Source organism: Oxyura jamaicensis, chromosome 1 (assembly GCF_011077185.1).
Source record: "Oxyura jamaicensis isolate SHBP4307 breed ruddy duck chromosome 1, BPBGC_Ojam_1.0, whole genome shotgun sequence".
NCBI classification, from domain to species: Eukaryota; Metazoa; Chordata; class Aves; order Anseriformes; family Anatidae; genus Oxyura; species Oxyura jamaicensis.
The window spans coordinates 37,655,906-37,675,972 of NC_048893.1; the positions used below are offsets into that span (position 1 = coordinate 37,655,906).

Here is a 20,067-nt window from a genome sequence, read left to right on the forward strand (position 1 = left end):
GTGACCTTAGCGTTTTTGAAAGCTTCTGGAAATAATGTTTACTACTTCAAATGACTTTTTTTCCCGTATCATTTTTTAGTTGTTTTGTTTGTTTTCTCCACAGAGCTGGTCTTGTGGAAATTAATGCCAGATGTGATAAGGGGGCCAAGATGAATTACATTAAAAATAGTATCTCGTTAGCTAAATACCTGTGATACTTCAAAGCCAACTATTATCTATATATATTATCTATATATATATTACAGTGATATAGTTGCATTCAACTGCACTGTACTTCGGGCATGCAATATGCAGGATTCTTGCAAACTTCTCAACTGTTAGCAAGGAACTGGTGATCTGCTCTTCCCAGGGGAAGCGCAAGTTGTCTCTCTCCTGTGTTTCGTGTGATTAAATACACAGAAACTGTAGAATCTGATATCATTTCATGTTACACCCTGCACTGAAGCAGGAGAAACGGTTTTAGATATAAAAGAAGGTATCAAATTGGAGGCACTTTGTAGCCTGATACCAAGAAAAACCTCATTTACACATGGCAAATGGGTGTCTGAAATGAACAGGAGGTTTTTAATACCCACAGCTACGGTCTGAGTCTTTTCTTACGTCTTTTCTTTTTCACTATCGCTATGAATAACAGCAGGCAATAGAGTACTACTTTAAAATACTCTTACTTGAGGTGTTTCTCCCATAATTATAATGTTGTAGAACATGCAAGGTAAGTTCTGAGTAATAAAATCAGCATTCTTGGAAACAGCTGGAAGACAACTAGAAGCCCTCATATTTCTGGCCCGTGGAACAGACACACTCACTTCATCTCTTCTTAGTGCACGTTGTTTATAAGTACTTCTTGAATCATTAAATAGCTTCGTTTCATTTGGAAGTCCACTCCAGGGCTAAAATGGTTTTTACTTGAGTATAACCAGTATTGCAGAAAGCACCGATAGCGTGTATTTTCACAGCTGTTACTCAACCCACCCTGCTTGTGAGTCCACCTAATTTCCAGGGCATCCCAGAGGAAGGAGGTAAGGACAAGACACCTTAGTGTTCAAAAAAAAAACCACTCAGGCCTTGGTGTCTGGTGCCACACATACTTAAGTACCTTCAGGTGCTTGATTAGTCTACATGAATACACTAATGGGAATCCTGTAGATGCTCAGATTCTCACGTTGTTGAACTATTTTGCATGTGACTATGAGCTCTGTTACTTAAAGTTTGTAAATCCTCTCTACCTAAGCCAGTATTTTTTATACTTTTCTGTTTCCATTTTAGTTTGGGGGGGGGGGAGGAGGAATTAAAAAGTTTGAGAAACTACACAAAATACATGTGTATTGTGGTCAGACGTGAAACTGGTTTCTGAGAACACTTGCTCTTTCTGTTACCTGTAAAGAAACCATAAACCTCCCCTGGACTGACTTAAGCAGTGCTGACAAGCAGAGAGGTCTGTGTGGCAGCCAGCTCGATCCTGCATGGTGCATAGGTGGCAATGGCTCTTGAAGAAGGGTATTCGGTGTCTAAGTAACATCATTTTAAAGATATGGGTATATGTCACCTAGAAGGAACATAAATAACTTTCCCATAATTTCTGATTGAAAGTATTTCCATGGCTGGATGTTGATTGAAATGAAGAAGAGAATTTGGTTGCTCCTCTTTGCCACGCTCAGAAGAGCTTCCAAAAGCACAGTTGGGATCCTAAACGTGAGGTACCTGGACAGTGCTTTTGTTTTAAGATGCTAACTAAAACGGTTGCTTCTGCTAAAACAAGATTTCTAAATGTGGTTACTTTTCAAATATTGTACCCTTTCATGGTTCTCAAAACTTGCTGCTGCCTAAAAGTTACACTAGTAGAATTTGGATGTTGGTGCAGCATGCAGGTTGGGTTGAGCAGCTAATCTGGGTGGATGGATGGCTGATGCTTTTGTTTTCACAGAGTACCAGGGTTAAAACGCTGTTTTCATCCCTCCACCCCCCTCAGTAAGCATGCATGCTCTCATTTCTGCAAATCTAAAAGCTTCTGGTGCATTTGAAAGGCCAGAGGAAATGCAGGTAGATGCATGATTTTGTAACTGTGGTTTGAATGACTTTGGTAGCTTACCTCTTCAAACCAGGCTATGGGCTAAACTTTGTTTTGAAAGCAATGTTAATACCCATTGAGCAGTGGTTTTGAACGTTACTGACTCAAGCCACTTTGGGATTAGCAGTGCTAACTGTTCTTGGATCTTATTTTCCTAGACTCTGGTTTATCTTTTGCAGTTCATGCTGCCTTATCAGTATTAACGTGACAGCATTGATTGTAGGTATATGTCAGAATTTCTGCAAGAAGACTTCTTTCAACCACCTCTGGTTTAAATAAACAGATGCCTCTGTACCACGCTTCTGTACAGCAATAAACTGGCCACTTTTCACAGTTATCTGCAACATCCTGCATCGCCTGCAAAACGTTCCTGATAAGGAGCACAGGGAAGCATCCTGGAGCTGCTCTTTCTGATGCAGACCTTGCTGAAACCTTTTGGAAACCCTTCAGTTTTTCTCTACTGCTCTTTTTCGGATAAAGGGTTCGTTTTGGTGGTGTTTTTTTCCCCCGGCCCCAGGATGTGTTTCTACCAGCCAGCTGTCGTCTTCCTCCCTTTGAAGTCCGCTTTACATCCTGCTGGGTGTCACAGCATTGCTTTCAAAAAGGCATTTTGTTGTTGTGTTTATACACATCGTCGTTGTTCAGAAAAGCACTTTGCTACTGGCACTGATGGAAGACTGCAAGAGCTCCCTGATGGACATCACCGGCACCACCACCAGGCTTCCACAAGGACACATGCGCGTGGCCTCACAGAGCTCTTCCCCATCCTCTGTCCCTTGTCGGCGTGCGTTCACTCGTCAGGAACCTCCCACAAAGACTGGTGTGGAGAACCTGCCCCATCGCTCCTTTGTGCTGGATGATGCCTGCTTAGCGTGGACTGCCACTCGGGCAGGTCAGCGGTGGGCCTTCTGCTGCCAAGGGAGGCTTACGCAGCTCCTCGGGTCCCACATGTGCCCAAGATGGAGGCGTCCCCTCCGTGCACCACACAAGCTGCTTTCCAGCCTGTGCTCGCATGTGGGCCCCTCGCTCACGGTGACAGGTAAGCCTGCACGCTGGTAACAGGGCAAGGACGGGCTGACAGCGAGCAGGCAGCAACCGGCCTGGTCTGCCTCGAGCTGGCTGTGGAGATGCTCATGTCCTTCAGCGGGTTTGTTGGGCTTCAGCTCAGAAGTCTCACGAAAAGTCACCTTTTCCAAGTGCGGCATGCTTCAGTGTTGGCAGCAGAACTGACCTTTTCCTGCCGTTGGACACCGTCATACCAATGTCAACCTTCGTGCTGAATTTCTTGGCCCAGGCCGCTCCTGGCCCAAGCCACGTTCCTGGAGCCAGCGTGCCACCTCCTGCCCCAGCAGCTGACAGCAAAAATACAGGTCAGACACAGCCCTGCCATCTCCTCAGGTCTCGGACACAGGGTTTGATGCATGTGGGAAGCCAGCCCTCAAGGATACAGCATTACCCAGTGAGATCATTTTTAGCTGACGGCACTTTATGTGCGGGGCCCAGCCAAGAGCTGAACCAAGTGACAAACGTACAGAGACTGAGCATGAGCTGCTCCAAGGCCAAGGTATCCAAGAGGTCATGGCCCATCTGAACCAAAGGTGAAACGATCAGGAATTGGGGCTGGAGATTTACTTCAGGATCATGGCTTCAGGAAAGCGGCGGGGAGCAAACCTACCTGATCACAAGGACATCTTTTTGTCATTTGGGAACTCCACGCAGGAAGCTTCTCCACTGCAGACTGCCATCGCACCTAGCATCCTGCTGCTAGTAGAAAACCCATCGCAGGTTTTAAAAATAAACCCCATGCTTGGGGTCAGCAAACTTCTCCAGAGAAACCTCTAGCATTAGGAATGGCTACTGTAGAGCGGCTAGCCCGAGGACAGAGCAGCAGCACGCTGGTGCAGCTGAGGACAATATTTGCATCCATTTATATTCGTGTCACAGTGTGGCCTTCCTGCCAACCGCTGCTCGATATTCCAGTTGGAGAACCTATGGATCAACTTTATTTTTAAAAGTTTGACGTTGCTCTCCGCAGCAAAAAAGTGATTGAAAAACGTGGCCAGAGGAAAGTGCTGTTTCCCTTATTTATTTTTCTATTATTTCTGTACCTTCTCACCTGCTGTATCATCGAGTTCAGCTATCATCTCAGAAACTGTCACACTTTGTTCTGTGTAACTGCCTGCGATGAAGACTGCGGAATAAAGACATGGCAGGTGCTTGTGGCACTTAAGTGCTGGAGTAGCTGCCATGGTGGGTGCTGCTGGGTAATAATCAAACCCGGTTTGTGAAGTGAGTGCATTTCTTGGATCTTTTCTGCAGTCCTGTTGAAGAGGACACTTCTCAGGGCTACCTTACGAAGGCCAATACCTTCCTGCTAAAAGCAATTCCTGCCCAAAGTCATTTGACAGCCTGCATTTGTTTTACCTGCCTTCAGATATCGACAAATGACCCCAAGGTTGTACAGTTGCTGGATTTGGGTCTCAGGCCAGCTATGGGGGTACACTGCCTTAGAGGGGACAGCTGGCAGGGGGCCAGCAACGTGCCCCCCACCCGCCAGCCCCCCTCTAGACATCGCACCTTGCACATTGCTCAGCACTAATCTGCTGCAGCACTCCTGCAACAAATCTCCCTGGGGCAGATAATCCCATCGCAAGCTGTCCCTTCCACCCCTGGAGGGACCCGAACTAGGTCAGATGGGTTGCTATATATATATATATTTAATAATATATATTTTTTTCTAGTATGCTAATTGGATATTGTATTTTTATTTTATTTATTCTTTATTTTTTAAATGGTGTTTATACTTTTTACTTTTAATTTTTTACTTTTATCTTATCTTTCTTCTTTCTACTACTTCCTTTTCTCTTTCCTTTCTACTTTTTATCTAATTTTTAATTTGTGCTATTTCTTCTTCCTACTACTACTTCTTTCTTCTTGCCTTCATTTTTTCTTTCTCCCTTTTCTCCCTTATTTTCTTTTTTATTTCTTCTTTCATCTTCTCTTCTCTTCTCCTTTTTCTACTTTCTTTTCTTTCTTTTCTCCCTTTTTTCTCCTCTTTTCTATTTCTCTTTTCTCCATTCTTTTCTCTTTCCTCCTTTTTCTTCTCTTTTCTTTCTTTCTTCTCTTTTCTTTCTCTTTCTTTTATTTATTTTCTCTTTCCTTCCTCCTTTCTCTCTCCTTTCCTTCCTTCTTTCTTTTCTGATTTTCTCCTTTTTCTCCTTTCTTTTTGTTCTCTATTTCGTCTCTTTTCTATTTTTTATTATTATTTTCTCTTTTTTCGCCTTTTCTCATTTCTTTTTTCTTTCCTTCTTTTTCTTCTTTTTCTTTCCTTCCTCCTTTCTTTTCTTCTCCTTTCTTTTCTCCTTTCTTCTTTTTGTTCTCTATTTTGTCTCTTTCCTCTTTCCTTTCTGTTCTCTTTTTCTCCCTTTTTTTTCATGTCTTTTCTCTTTCAGTCTTTTTCTTCTTTCTTTTCTCTTTCCGTCTTTTTCTTCTTTCTTTTCTCTTTCCGTCCTCCTTTCTTTTCTTCTCCTTTTTTCTTCTTCTTCCTTTCTCTTCCCCCCTCTCCCCTCCCACGTTTCTCTCTCACCCTTTTCACTCCGTTCCTTCTCTCCCTTCCCGTTCCCGCCCTCCTCCCGTTACTCCCCCGCCACCCCCACCCCTCCGCTCCCCTCTCCTGGCGGAGGCGTGCCGGGGGCCGTGCCGGGGGCCGTGCCGGGGGCCGTGCCGGGGGCCGTGCCCGTGCCGTGCGGGGCCGGGGGCGGGCGGCGGGGCCGGGCAGAGCCGCCCCCGATGGCCGCGGCGCGGCGGGCGGCAGGCGGCAGGCGGGGGGGGCGATGGCTCGGAGCCGGGCGGCGCACACGGAGTACACGGAGGCGGAGGACAAGAGCATGCGGCTGGGCTTCCTGCTCATCGCCGCCGGGCTGCTCTCGCTGCTGGGGCTGGGCTGCTGCTGGCTGCGCCCGGCGCTGCAGGAGCGGGGCGGCGGCGGCGCCGCCAACTGCACGGTGCTGGCGGTGCGGCAGCTGGGCGAGCGCTTCGCCTGCACCTTCTCCTGCGGGGCCGCCTGCCGCGGCACGGCCCGCTACCCCTGCCTGCAGGTGCTGGTGCGCACCTCCCGCTCCGCCGCCCCCGCGCTGCTCCACGAAGACGAGCGGCAGCTCCGCTCCAACCCCAAGGTGAGCCCCGAGCCACGGGGACCCCCCTCGCCGCGGCGTTGGGGGGAGCCCGGTGGGTCCTGGTGACGGGGGGGAGGTCGCGGGGTGGCCCTCGGGGCTGTCCCGGAGCTGTTACTCAGCAAAAAGTGGGTGTGTGCGTGTATATGTGTTCTTATCTATCCATATAAGTGTGTGTGGGCACGGGTACGTGTTCATATCTATCTATATAGGTGTGTATGTGCACGTATATATGTTCATATCTATATAAGTGTGTATATGCACATATATATGCATGTCTATAGGTGTGTACGTGCACATACATGCTCACATCTATCTATATAAGCATCTATGTGCACACACACACATATATATACGTACTCTCACACGTCTTGACCCGTGGCCCCAAAACCCAGGGCAGGCGCTGCGCTGAAGCCAAACTTCCCTCCCTGCTCCTTTCGTCCTCAAACTTCTGCACCGCGCAGAGGGAAACGGACCGGGAAGAAGTTGTAGATTCCAGCGAGCCCCGACGGCGTGAAGGCGATGCGTGCTGCTTCTTTCTGTCTTTAGAGGCGGTAACTTCATCCTGCTCTCTCCTTTTAACACCGAGTAAAATCTCTCTTGGCAGCTTTCTGCCTGGGCGGAGGAGATTTTGCTAAGTAGTTCCCAGAAAATCAGAAAATCCCTGTCCCGAGAAGCACCCAAGCCCAGTTGCAATACCAGAGAAGCAGATTTTGGATCTCCCAAGAGATGTGGTCATGGAGCAGTGGGCTGACCCCCATGCAGGAGCCATGGGGGGAGTGGGCTCACGTGTCGAGGCTGGGACACCCAACCTCACAGCCTCCTCAGCCCTGGTCACACCTGCGTGGCCCTTGGAAGACAGATTAAGTCAGCTCAGGGGCTGCGTGTTGCTTTTTTCCCCACGTTCAGAAGTCAGCAGGGCGGGAAGCAGGACGGTAAATCTGACAGGATTTGGATTAAGCTGTTGGCACGGCTCAGACGCGATGAGCGATGAGGCTGCAGTGCTGGATGGCAGCGAAGCGTTGGCCCGTGAGGGAGCTTTGCAAACTTTGCCTTTCCCCCGGGCTGGGGCCATCAGCAACGTGCAGGGACAAAAAAAAAAACTGGTGGTGTGGGGCAGAGATGCTGCATGGCCACAGAGGGTGCAGCATCCAGCAGGGATGGGTGCGGGGTGCCCGGGCTGAGCATCTCCTGCAGCACCCGTGGGTCCGGCAGGGGCTTTCAAGTGGTTCAAGGGTTTTGTTTGGCTTTTACTTCTTGATCCTGTCTTCTCCTGCCTTTCTGGAAGTCTGGTGGGACAGTGCGGGCACCTGGGCTGCAGTTTCTGCAGGGAGCACCCAGAGGCTCCGAAGCGATGCCTGGAGCTCATTAGCCTGCTTGTACACAACAATTAACAAGCAAGGAGCTTGTTTAATACCAATAAAAAACAAGAATCAAAGTTGTTTAGCTCTCATTAGGAACTTAAATCCTTTTAAACCAAGTGAAGTATGTGTAGCTGGTGCTTTGGTTTTCTTTCTTTCCCTCGGTTTAGTGTCTGCCTAGCCGGGCACTGAGAGTCTCCTTTTTATTTTTGTCCCAGGGTCTCACTGTCTTCAAGAGCTTTCGGGATTTTATGCTAAAACAGATTAGTCATAGCGACAGGGCAGGAATCTGATGGATTTAATGAGCTGGGTCCGGTACGTACTTATGAATGAGCGCTTGAGGAGCCTTTTAACCCTGCCTGTTTCCCTCACCTTCCCGTAACACCTGCTGGTGTTGGTGTGATTAGACATACAGCGGGCTGATCGGCTCCTAACTATAAGGAAAAAAAAATATTTGAACAATTTTGTTGTGGAGGGTCGTAGGATTTTCCGTTCTGTTCAGCTGCTTCTGCTCCAGGGGTGGCTCTTTGTGCATATTTCAGGCCCCTCGCAACACGCAACTGTACTGCATCAGCTGCCAGCTTCACTCCACCAAAAAAACCCACTGTATCAGACTAAAATTATTCCATTTTCCGTAATGGAGTGGGCTGGTGTATAAACATACAGTGGTTAGGAATCTGTCTATTCCAGTGAGGTCTAGCTGCAGGAAAATACTTTTTTTTTTTTTTTTTTTTTCCTCTTGTGTCCTAAGACGATCACATCGCTGTACAGCCCAGGATTCATTTAGCTCTTAAAAGATTATGTAGCTGGGTCAGAGTTAATCCAGAAATGTATATAAAAAGCGCTGCACACGATTACGTTTGTGTTCAGTCTGAGTGATTTGTGGATTTCTTTTTTTTTTTTTTTTTGTCTCAGAGGAAGAAATTTCAGCAGGGCCACGGTAGCCTTTCTTCAGCTGCGCAGATAGCAATAATCATTTCCGAGATAAGGCTTAGGGGGGATTAATTGCAAAGTCAATTCGCCGCTGTCGTTCTGGCCATGGAGCGAGATGGCAGCACGCACAGGGAGCACGGGGACCAGGCTGGGGGTTAGCTGGGTAAAGCTGTGCTGGAGCACGTCACCGCCACCAAGATCTGCTCTCTTGCTCTTCACACTTTTCGACTTAGACTGCAATACCTAGGCCTTGTAGGATTAGAGTTTTCAGCCTGCCGGTGCGAGGGTCACGGCGAGATTCCTGGGTCCAAATGGCCTCTGTCTTGCCCAGAGGGGTCTTCCTAAACTCTGTCGTTTTGTGTGGCTCTTCTCGAGGGCACGGTGTGGGCTGCAGAGACTTGTCTGCAAGCCAGCACGCCCTGCTGCTCGATCTTCAGGTCTCACGTGGGGTCTGCTTGCTGGGTTTGTCTGGTGAAAGCCAGGCGGGACCCCCGGCACCGTGAGCTGTGGGGACTTATTTTTCTGTGCTTATGGATGAGCCCCTGCTCATCTCCCACTGCTGCTCCTCACCAGCAGGATGGTCACGACAGCGCTTCCTTGCTCCCAGGTAACCCAGAAACGTGTGGAGATACTTGCACGGCAAGTCAGGAGAAGCTCATACGCTGCCTGGAGATGAGGAGTCAGACGATGTTAGGTTTAGTGGTGTGTTGTACTTTTTCAACAATACTTACCTAGAGTGTCTTTATGCAAGCAGGTGAATTAGGGGCTAATTATCACCCTGCTATAGAGTGGCTGAAGGGGGAGGTCATCGTGTTGGCTTCATGCCTGTGTTTGCTTTCTTTACTGAAAGGGTTGTGAGGCATTGGGAAGGCTGCGCAGGGAAGTGGTGGAGTCACCATCCCTGGAGGTCTTCACAAAGCCTGCGGGTGTAGAACTTAGAGCACGGTTTGGTGGTGGACTGTAGTACTAGGTTAAGGGTTGGACTAGATGATCTTAGAGGTCTTTTTCAACCTTGGAAAGGTTGCTTTTTAGTGCCATATGTTTGTCTTTTGCTGCATTGACTTGCTTTTACCTTGGGCCCTAATGCCTGTTTGCAGTTCAGATTTTCTTGTCCTTTTCATGCAGTCAGTGTCTTCCAGGCTTGAGACAGCTCCCCTCAGAACTTACCAAGTCTGCCTTCTTTTCCATAAAAATGTTACTGAATTAGGTAAGAGTTAATTTTTGAAAAGCTTGAAATGCAAACTGGAAGCTAAACGAGCACTCACACCTCTGTCCCTCCTCTGTGGTATGCTCCAATGAAGCAGTCAAAATAACCAAGAGCCTTTCAGGCACCTGCAGGGACACCGGAGGGTGAGCACCTAGCAGCAAACACATGGCAGATACAAAGCTCACAAAAGCCTTGGTGTGAAGGTGTATTAGCTGCTCTCTGACACAGGTACTGAATTGAACCCTGAGTCATCTGTCTAAACAGCGGCTTTGATTGAAGAGAGAATATTATTAGCCTGGTCCTGATTTTGAGCTGTGTCATTGGGACTGCATTTGAATTGCATAATAATATTATTGTGGTGTAGGAGGTGCACTGTGTACCAATAGGTCCTCTGAAAAGGTCTCCACACTGTTAGGCTGCGACACCCAGAATAAACCTAAGTGCTGTTCTCCAACTTGTTTGTAACTGGTTTAAGAAAATACACCAAAATAGTAAAAGGCGGGACACTTCCACTGAAAATGGATGTTGCTGCTTGAACTGGAGTTAAGCACAAGGCATCCTCGCTTGCTTTCAGACGCTTGATGTTTATTTATGTTTTGATGGAAGGATTTCATACCGTGTATTGTGGGGAAGGACCGTAGAATTAACCTTTCAGAAACCGCCTGTTGCCAGAGCAGGAGGTCATCCCCCCTTCATCCACCAAATCACGGCAGGGGAGGTTGCCAGGTTATGATTCCCTTCTAACCACATGCTGACTGTGCTTTGGAGGGGGATGCAGAGTGCCCAAGAAGTGTGCTTGGGAGGCTGAGAAATAAAAGCTCCACCACCTACATGGATCAGAAGGAGCCAAAATGAACATCAGGTTAGTGGGAACCATTCTGGGGAGGCAAACCAGCTCCGGTGTCTGTGCAGCAGGTGACAAATCCAGGCTGGAGTTGGACCTAAGGTGTTGACCATGGCTCAAGGCCCTTGTCAGGTTAAGGAGCTGCTTCAGGGAGACCTGTAGGATTCATATGGTGACAGTTTTTCCTCAGGTAGGGACTGCTCCTTTCTTTGAGACGGCCAGTCCTTGACAGGTTCAAGCACTGAGGTCCCAATGATTTATGGCAAGTCCCCGTGTGTTTCCTTTGTGTTTTTCCCATGAAGATAGTTGTTCCTGTAGTTGTTCCTAAGCCTGAAATTCAGAATGGGAATAAAACAGTTCACCAGGTCATGAACTTTGTGGAGCATTCACATGCCATTTGGGGGGACGTGGAAGGTCTCTGAAGGATCCGGCTAAGGTTTTGCCAGCAGAGAAGTGGTAGTCTTGCTGCCCATGCCTCATTATGTGGGGGTAAGTTAAGCTGTGTTTCTCTGTTTGTAGTGCTTTCTTGTATGGATGCCTAGCAGTGACAGGAGGAAGTGTGCTTGGACAGCGACACCCTAATACTTCCAGCACTGGATTCAGCTGACCAATTGCCTCTTCGTGTTGAATTCCCGGTGGCTGGGAGGGAAGGACGGTGTGTCAAAGACACCTGGTCCTGGGCAGCCTGCTCTGGGTGGCCCTGCCCGAGCCGGGGTTGGACCAGATGGGCTCCAAAAGGCCTTGCCAACTCAACCATTCTGTGGTTCTGTGAAAGTTGAGACTCAGAATCAAGGTGTGTGGGTTATGTGCCACCCAGAGCTGCATCTCTGAAAGCCCACATGTGCCGAGGTAGGGGAGAGACTGCCCTTGATCTCCTTGGGCTTTGAACATATGTCTGAGGCTGGGATCTGCACCCAGCGTGCTGCACGCTCAGCTTTTGTTGGCTTCTGTACAGAAGAAGCAGACACTGAACCTTTCTGCTGAACTGGGGCTTTGAACAGTCTGTGCTTGTTACCCGTGTTGTGACAGTGGCAGAATAAGTGTCTTGTGCCAACAGATATCAACTAGATATCTGATATCCCATCATCTGGGATTTGCTGGGAAATCTTATTTATTAGCACGGTGCTAGTCAAAACTGGTGGTTGTGTGTCCCACTGCAAACAGGAAGCGCTCCAAACCCAGTCCAGGCAGCTGGTAGGAGCACTTCAAAATTAAATGATTGCTCTTACATTCATCATGCAAAAATAAGGAAAACCAACCAGCACGTCAGGTGTTAGGGGCAGGTTGGTTTGATAACAGAACAAAATGCGATAAAGCCGCTATTTTGTTTGTGAACGCAGGCATATTCTTTTCTGGTACCTGCAGGATGTAACTAGCAATTCAAGTCAAATTTTGGTTTTGTTTCTTTAGAGCTTGTACTAATTCTTCTTTACCCGGTTAGATAATTATGGTATTAATGAGGAAAATTCAGAGAAAGTGGTGCATCGTTGTTGAGCGCAGAAGTAACTGTGTGTTTCCACATGTGTTGGCAGTGTTCGTACATCCCTCCCTGCGCCAGAGACGATCAGGAGAACTCTGAGAATGTCACGTACAAGCAGAAATACTGGAAAGAGAAAGTGGGCTCGCAACCCTTCACGTGCTATTTTAACCAGCACTTGAGGTAAGTAATCCGCACTTGCACAGACGGATGTGCTTACACATCTGTTTAACAGCTGCGTATGGGTTCTGTTTGAAAGAATATACATGCCTACATATGTATGCACGTACACACCTGTAGTGATGTGGTTTAGCACATATGCTTAGTGCAGAACTCTGCAGGCTCTGTTGATGAAAAGCAACACGGGAAGTGAAAAAGTGCTCTTACCACTTAATGTAAAAATGCAAAACTCTAAGGAAGGTTTCCTTTAAACATGGCATGTTACGGCAAAGAACACGTTGGGTTTTAACACTCTGGTGTCAGCTTTATGGCTTGGATATAATTGTTCCTTCCCTCAAAGGAAGAGAAACCGTACTGTGATTGGGAGGGGCTGGAAGAAAAAGGGAGACAGTAAATAGTACAAACCAACTCGGGAATTGTGTTCACAGAGGATTAATGAATCAGATACATCCAGTAAATGTTCACAGAACTGTCAGTTTTCATACATGCTTGAGAGTAGAAAGCTGTAACTGAAAGCATCACCTCTTCCGTTTCAGTTCTTCCTTTTACTCCCAGTGCTGATGGGACTTACACGTGCACCAGGGTCATAGCCGGTCTCCTTCCTTCAGTAAGTGGGAGTAGGAAGGAGTGCTCTTGCTTGTCTCCTTCTGGTAGTGATGTGCTGGGAAATAAAAGATGCCGTGGTGGCTGGAACTGAGTGCTACCACAGAGTGCAGGCACGCTGGGAGGAATGTGGGAGAACAGCTGTGGAGGGGGTCACGGGTCCATGCAGACAGGGAGGTGGAAAGAATACTTAAGATCCTCAGATCAGCCCAGGTTTTCAGGGGTTTAGACTCCAGTTCTGGAGGGATACGGCATGTGCTTGATTTGATCAGCATGAGCCATTTTGGTAGAGCTGATGAGACTGTTCCTGGCTGCTAAGTTAAGCGCTGAATGGATGTCTGCCCCATCAGCGACTAAAGGAGGGTGGGCGTCCTACACCACAAACACCCAGAAGTTAAACAGGTGAGGGAGACCTGGGTGGGGAATGGCACGGTTCAGGGCTCAGTATGGAAGTGTTGGAGTCAGATATCTGCGTTCACTAAGACACAGAGGGAGGTAAATGCGAGGCCAGTGTGTGCTAGGAACTTGGAGGAACCGGGGAGCTGGAGCAGGCTGGCTGGCACGGAGATGCCCAACTCGTGTGGGTAGCTTTGGGGGCTTCAGGTTCCTCCTAGGCTGGCTGTGGTTGTCCTCCTCTCCCTGGTGTGGCCATAGACCTAGTCAGCATGCCCAGGAGAACAGTCTGTTGTCCCAGGCTAGCTCTTTGCAGAGGGGAACTACCAGTGCTTCGTAGCAAAATCTAGTTATTTCTTACAGAAGGGGTGAAGCATTGTCTAGAGCAAAAAGAGACTGAATTTTAGGGCACCTGGGGCAGTGGCATCACGCCTGGCGGGGCCCTTGCTGCCCTTGCTGGGACACCTTTGGTCAGCAAGGTGCTAGTGCTTGGTTCTGCTGAGCAGAAGCTAAGTGATGGCTTTGGCTCCACTGGGCAGGCAGCTGCTTTTGTGGTGAGCAGCAAAGGATTCTCAGAAACATTTGTAAAATTCCAGTTGTGCAGCACTCAGGCACGTTGGTTTTTATTTGCCGCATCCTATATTGTTCAATGTTATGGCCAAATGTTATGGCTGCCTTGAAACGCTGCCTTTTGCTGATTGCAGAACAATTTATATATGCTCGAAGAGAGGCTAACTGTCAGAGATACTTGAAGATAGCCTAAGCTGAAATGTGCACACCATCCATTTTCTTCTGGAGATAGGAACGAGCTTCGAAAGATAAGTTTTGCTGACTAGAAAGGTGTTTGCTTAGGAATACTGCCGGAGCTATGATAACTAAAGAGCTTGCCAAGCAGGAAAAGGGAAAAACAAAGCAAAACAACAAGAACAAATAAAAACAAACATACAAACTGAGGGAAAATTCTGTTCACTTCAGGATAGAAATATGCATATTTTCTGTCAGCATTTTTTGAACTGTATGGTGGTGCTCACTCCTCTGTCTCTGTACAAAACATACAATTATAGTGGCAACTCCCTTAGATGGAGTAATTAATGTTCTCTTGAAACAGTAGAATAAAATTCTAGGTAAGTATGAAGGGAATGAATTAACATCGAGTCCTCTTCATCAAACTTAATTCAGTAACACTGTCAGGATTGTTGCCGTGTGTGGAGCTCGCTGTTGGGCAACTCCTCTCTTCAGCTTGGTGGGGCACATTTCAAGAGGCTTGTTTGAGAAGAAGAAGAAAGTGATGCAATTAGTGCGGTTCAAATTTAGACAAAAGGGGTGAGAAGCAAACTTGGCGATTTCAATCATTCTCTGTTAATATAAATAGCAAGGCCCAGCACAACTTGCTGCCTGACATTTATCTAAGGCAACCAAAGCATGGCTTAGGTTTTCTGGGTCTCTGACGAAGGTGCCAATCTGTTGGCATGATGATGCTCAGGTCTGTGGGGAGAGCTGCCCAGCAAGAACCAGCCCCCAGTGTTGCAGGGCACAAAAGAAACAGCAAATTCAGATAAAGCCCTCAGGCTGCTGCAAAGGTTTGAGAAAGCACTGAGCTCTAGCACCTCAGTGCCGGTCGATCTCCCATTGAGTGCCCCAAGGGTTTGCACTCATGACCACGTTCAAACAAGGGTCACATCTGCATGAGTGGGAGGTCTGAGGGAATGGGCAGGATGGAGGAGATCCTGTCACTTTGCGTCAGGGGAAGTTCAGATTGGATATTGGGAAGAATTTATCTGTGGAAAGGGTGACCAAGCATTGGAACGGGCTGCCCAGGGAAGTGGTGGAGTCCCCCTCCCCCTGGAGGTATTTAAGAGACACGCAGGTGTGGCACTAAGCGGTGTGGCGTATTGGTGGGACTCAGTAGGTCAGGTTGATGTTCTTGGAGGTCTCTTCCAACCTAGATGATTCTGTGGTTCTCTGATGAATTTCTTCAAGTTACAGGTCTCATTGCTATCAACCAAAAATCAATAAACAAGGATCTCTGTCAGCTCAGACCCCTCGATCTCATGCCATGCAGAGATAGACAGAGCAACATATGTCAATTCATTTCTTACGAATTGAATGTGGCTCTTGTATGTGGCGTCATTGTTCTTCAGCTCTGGGCTCATCGGTGACAGCAAGAATGCACTGTGGTTGCTTTGCTGCAGAGCAGCTTGATCCCTTTCAGTGTTTGCTGCAGGGTGCGGTACAGAAATTCATGCCAGATTCAGAGAGCAAACATTATTTAGTGAGTAGTGACCACCTGTATGGTGTTGGGTCTACCCTGTAGGCCATTTACATGGGAATAATTATCTGCAGAAGCTGAGGGCGCTGTGGGCATCGGGCTCCTCATCCATAAAGGGTGGAACAGAAATCTCAATTTGCCTTGGTACACCACACAATTTTCTAAATTAATTCCCTGCAGTCAGATGACGGCATTGCTCTTTTCCATCCTTTCTTTCACTGTGTGGCCTGTGGAGCTGTTCTCAGGCCAGAGAGGGAAAGGACATCTCATCGTGCAGCGCCTGTCTGGGCAGCCTGGTCAGGGCCAGCAAGGCTGCAACCCTGAGCAAGAAGTCTCGCTAAAAATAAGTGCTGCTTTCACCTTTTAACAATGAAAACAGATTTATGCCATCCTTATCTCTGCAGGGAAAGGGGAGGTATGTTTTCAGTTAGAGACTTTAGTTGTGGTAGTTTTGGGTTGTTCAGTTTTTTTGGGTGGTGTTGGGTAGCATCCATCACTGTCTGCAGCAGCTCCAGGGCTTGGTGGCATGGAGGATGAGCTCCCCCTCACTCAGTAGTTGAAATCTCCTGATATTCACAGGGAAAATAAACATGTTTCCAGGCACAACATACCTCCTTGGGTTTCAGCATCGCTGCCTCCAGACTGGGGGAGTGATGCTGGGGGGACTTCCAGCAAAGCCACATCCTTATGCAGTCCAGGGCTTCCCCCAGGAATGGAGGCACCTTTCCTTTTCTGTTTCCCTTCACCTTTCCACCATCCCCTTGTTTTCCCTGCCCACCCTTGGTAGTCTCTGCTACCTGCTCTCCTTGTTTCTACTGCTGATAAGAGCTACTGCTTTAGAGGTGGAATCCAGAGATTTCAGCTACATTTTTCTGCTCCTTTGGTCCATGTGCACCATTTCTGGATGGCTGCAACATTTTCTTTCTGCTGTGGGCTTTTGTGTTGCGGGCAGGTGATAGCCACCAAGAGACACATTCTCCCGACAGCTACCTCTGGGTGCATTATTCTGATTCAAAAAACTTGCAGGCAGCTCTCTTGTATTAATCACATCCCATTGTGTAAGCTGTGGAGCAGAAGCTGAAGGTTTTTGTACCAGGAGAGCAGGATGGGCCCAGCTCTTGCTGGGCCATGAGGAGGGTTGGTGCAGAGCTCTGGCAATGAGCTCGGGGTATTTGCTGCAGGCAGGTTTTATTCCTTATCCCTCAGTGTCTGCTGCAGAATGAGTTGTCCCAGGGATTTTCGCAGACGTTCTCTGTTTGTGCTTCCAGTGCCTGAGGACAGCTGCTTTGACAATGCAATGTCTGAAGAGGTGCTGCGAGCAGCTATCAGGGAATTGCTGCCTACCTTCTACAGCCTATGAATTAGACAGGGATTCTTGCTGCAACTAACATTAATAATAACATACATCTGAAAGCAGCATTCATCCCGAGACTTCACTAACAGCACCTCTTTTCCAAAAGGGAAACCCTTTTAAATGACTAAGTTATGAGATTCACAATCCCACCTGCAATGAGTGGTTGGAATCCATTACTGCTGTCACATCAAATACTTGCCAAAATCTCTTAAGATTTAATTAAAAGCTATCTTGGTCTCCCTAACCACACTTTCTTTTCTTTAATCAAATCCAATTCTCTAGTGTGTTTGCATGCCCTTTGTTTTTAAACTCTTTGATTAGTATCTTAAAAGAAAGCAAACTTAAAATTCAATGTTTCTTGCAAGTTTAGAGCCAAGAGGATTGGGTACTGTCTATTTATGGTCTCCCGGCCAATTAGCACTCTGTAATTCACAGGTGATGATACAGTAAATAGGAGGGAAGCAGTATTATGCCTCCTGGGAGAGGATTTCCTCTTTGGGTGCTGTCATTAATTTGGCATAGACTGGTGAGTTTGTGCACATCACACTAGTATTACACGTTGCAGTCTCCACATGTGCCTGATTATGTGTCTGGAGGATTTCGGCTGAGCAGCCTTCACATCCTCCCCTGTTGAATACACCTGGGTTTCTTTTGATCGATTTGTATGTAGCTGAGTCTCAGCTTTTATGTAGACAAGCTGCTCATGATCAGAGACTTACTCTGCTGTTTCCTACACAAACAGAGATGCGCTGTGCTGGCATCTGACAATTTTCAGATTAATTAATTTCTTGGTGCAGCAAAAAGGGGCTAATAGCACAGTTAAACTGCAGGGAAAGCAGACAGAGCCAGAGCTGAGGAAAACCCACCTGCAGGTGTCCAGACCAGCTTCCCAGGCTGGGGGGAGGCAGGTGGACACGTTTTTTCCGACATTTGGCCTGGCTGAATTGCCAAGCCTCTTGAGATGCCTCCTCCTTGCTGTTCTCCTCTTCCATCCTTCCCTCTGTTTCCCTTTGGGAATGTGCGCATCGCTTACAGACCCACACGTGGCTGTGTGTTAGCTACCCCTGGCAGAGGTGTGGGGGGCCTCTGGGGGGTCCCCAAAGTGCCTCTGCCTGCTTGAGTCCCCCAAGCAGCCAAGGACCTGGGCTGGTCCTCCACCCAGACCCAGAGCAGTGCCAGGGCTTCCTCAGGAGCCTCCGTGCGGCCCCACAGACACGCCAGGACTCACAGCTGGGAGGGAAGCTTTAATTGCAATTCAGTTCATCGTGCAGCATCTGAGGCCGTTTCAGGTAGATATGTGTAATTGCTGTCTTATGTAACGTTTTCCTGGAGTGGTTTTTCAATCCGCAGTGTGTTATTATATCTCTTTGTGGTTACCACGACCCCAGAAAGACCTACAGTACCATTTTTTTTGTTTTGTCTGAATGAACTTTTTGGTCTGTAAGCACTGCAAGGGCCACGTCCTCGTGGCCTGCCATGGGTGCTGATGAGACAGGCCAACCAAGGCAGTGAGCGAAGCCGAGCAGGCCGCTTTTAATCACACACAGTGCCACTGTGAACAAAGCGTCTCAATGTTTTCACGGCAGATGCTTTGCCCTAGGGTGGAGTCGGTCAGGTTTTCATCTCTTCCCGTTGCAGGCCGGACGATGTCATGCTGAAGCGCACCCACGACGAGACCGTCCTCCTGCACTGCTTCCTCTGGCCGCTGGTCACCTTCCTGGTGGGCGTCCTCATCGTGGTGCTGACCGCCTGCGCCAGGAGCCTGGCCGTGAGGGCGGAGGCCATCAAGAAGAAGAAGCACTTGTAATCCGAAGGGCTGTGAGGGGAACGGAGAAGCTGGGCCAGGAGTCTCACATGGGGAGGCCCAACATACCACGTGTCCCCGGCGTCCCATCTGATGGCGGAGCTGCTCTTGCCTGAGGATTAATCCTGGGAGACCATACTACAAAACGTCGGCTAATTGCTTCTTCTGCTATGGCAGTAAATAAGTATATGCTACCAAAAAAAAACCCTACTCTGCACCAAATATGCTGTGCTCTGTTAGTCCTCACCAGCAGCTGCCCGGGTCCTAGCGGTACTGAGAGACAGTTTCTGAAAACCCCTGACGTGGCTCGTTTCCTCTCTGCAAAGTGATCTTTGCTACTGTTTAATATCAACTATTTAAAATATTTCCTTTATGATAGACCGTATTTCCAAAATAATAAAGGTTGGTTGTTGTTTTTTTTAACCTTTGTTTTGTTGTTGTTGTTTTTTATTTATTTGTTTATTAAGAAAAGCTTTAAGACAGAAATATCACTGTGCTGATTTTGTTATTTTTCACTGAGTAGAACATCACTTTAAAACTCAAACTTTAACTTCTGTCTAGACAGAATCCCTCATCATCACCTGCTTATTGTGGGGAAATGTAAAAACCTCTCAGAAATATCCCCCCCAACCCAAAAAAAAACAAAACACCAACAACAAAATAACACCTACATTACTAGAAAAGGTGATTAAATACTGGATCTAATTTTGTTGCCTCAATGGTGTTCAGTCCCTACAGCTTCTCTCGTCCCCTCTCGGTTGACCCCAAATGCTCTCAGGCCCTAAGCAGCAGTCATTTTATTTGGCCTGGTTTTACCTGAATGCGTTTCACCAGACAGTCTCCCAGACAGAAGGGTGCCCCAGCGCTTCCTGAGGGCCACAAGTGTTGGTGTCACCCATGCCACCAGGCAGTGGGTGACAAGGAAAGGACACGAGCACAACAGGGCCACTGGCTCCGGAGCTGTGGGCTCGCTCCCTGCAGGGCTTTCCCTGTCCCTGACCATACGACCAGGTTTGCCCGACCGCATCCTCAGGGCGCTGCAGGTGATTTCAGGAGCATCCCCCAGTCCGCATCTCCACCAGGATGCCTGTTCCTTGGAGGTGCCATCTCGGCCTGCAGAGAAGACAGGCAGTACATTTATTGCCAGGATAAACAGGGCACACAGCCTGGCATGTGAGTGTGCCGACATCTCACTCACATCTTCTCAGCGTGGCCTCCCTACGTCCTCTGATTCTGAAACATCACATGCACATGTGTGGTTTGGCGATTTTTAATTTTTTTTAAACCCCACAAATTTTAAGTCCCTAAAATGTAATACTTTTTTTCACAGTCTGCAAAAAACACCATTTGTGGGGCAGTTTTGTGATGTGTATAAGCAGTGCCAGGTTCACCTCATCTGTTC

At 47.9% G+C, this 20,067-nt stretch overlaps 1 protein-coding gene across 1 annotated transcript; it reads left to right on the forward strand.

Moving 5' to 3' along the window:
- Positions 1-5,786: 5,786 nt before the first annotated feature.
- Positions 5,787-19,092, forward strand: KCNMB4 (potassium calcium-activated channel subfamily M regulatory beta subunit 4). Its single transcript, XM_035315329.1, has 3 exons — positions 5,787-6,243; positions 12,118-12,245; positions 18,500-19,092. The coding sequence occupies exons 1-3, from the start codon at positions 5,902-5,904 to the stop codon at positions 18,666-18,668; spliced, it is 639 nt and encodes a 212-aa protein (XP_035171220.1). The 5' UTR covers positions 5,787-5,901; the 3' UTR covers positions 18,669-19,092.
- The last annotated feature ends 975 nt before the right edge of the window (positions 19,093-20,067 follow it).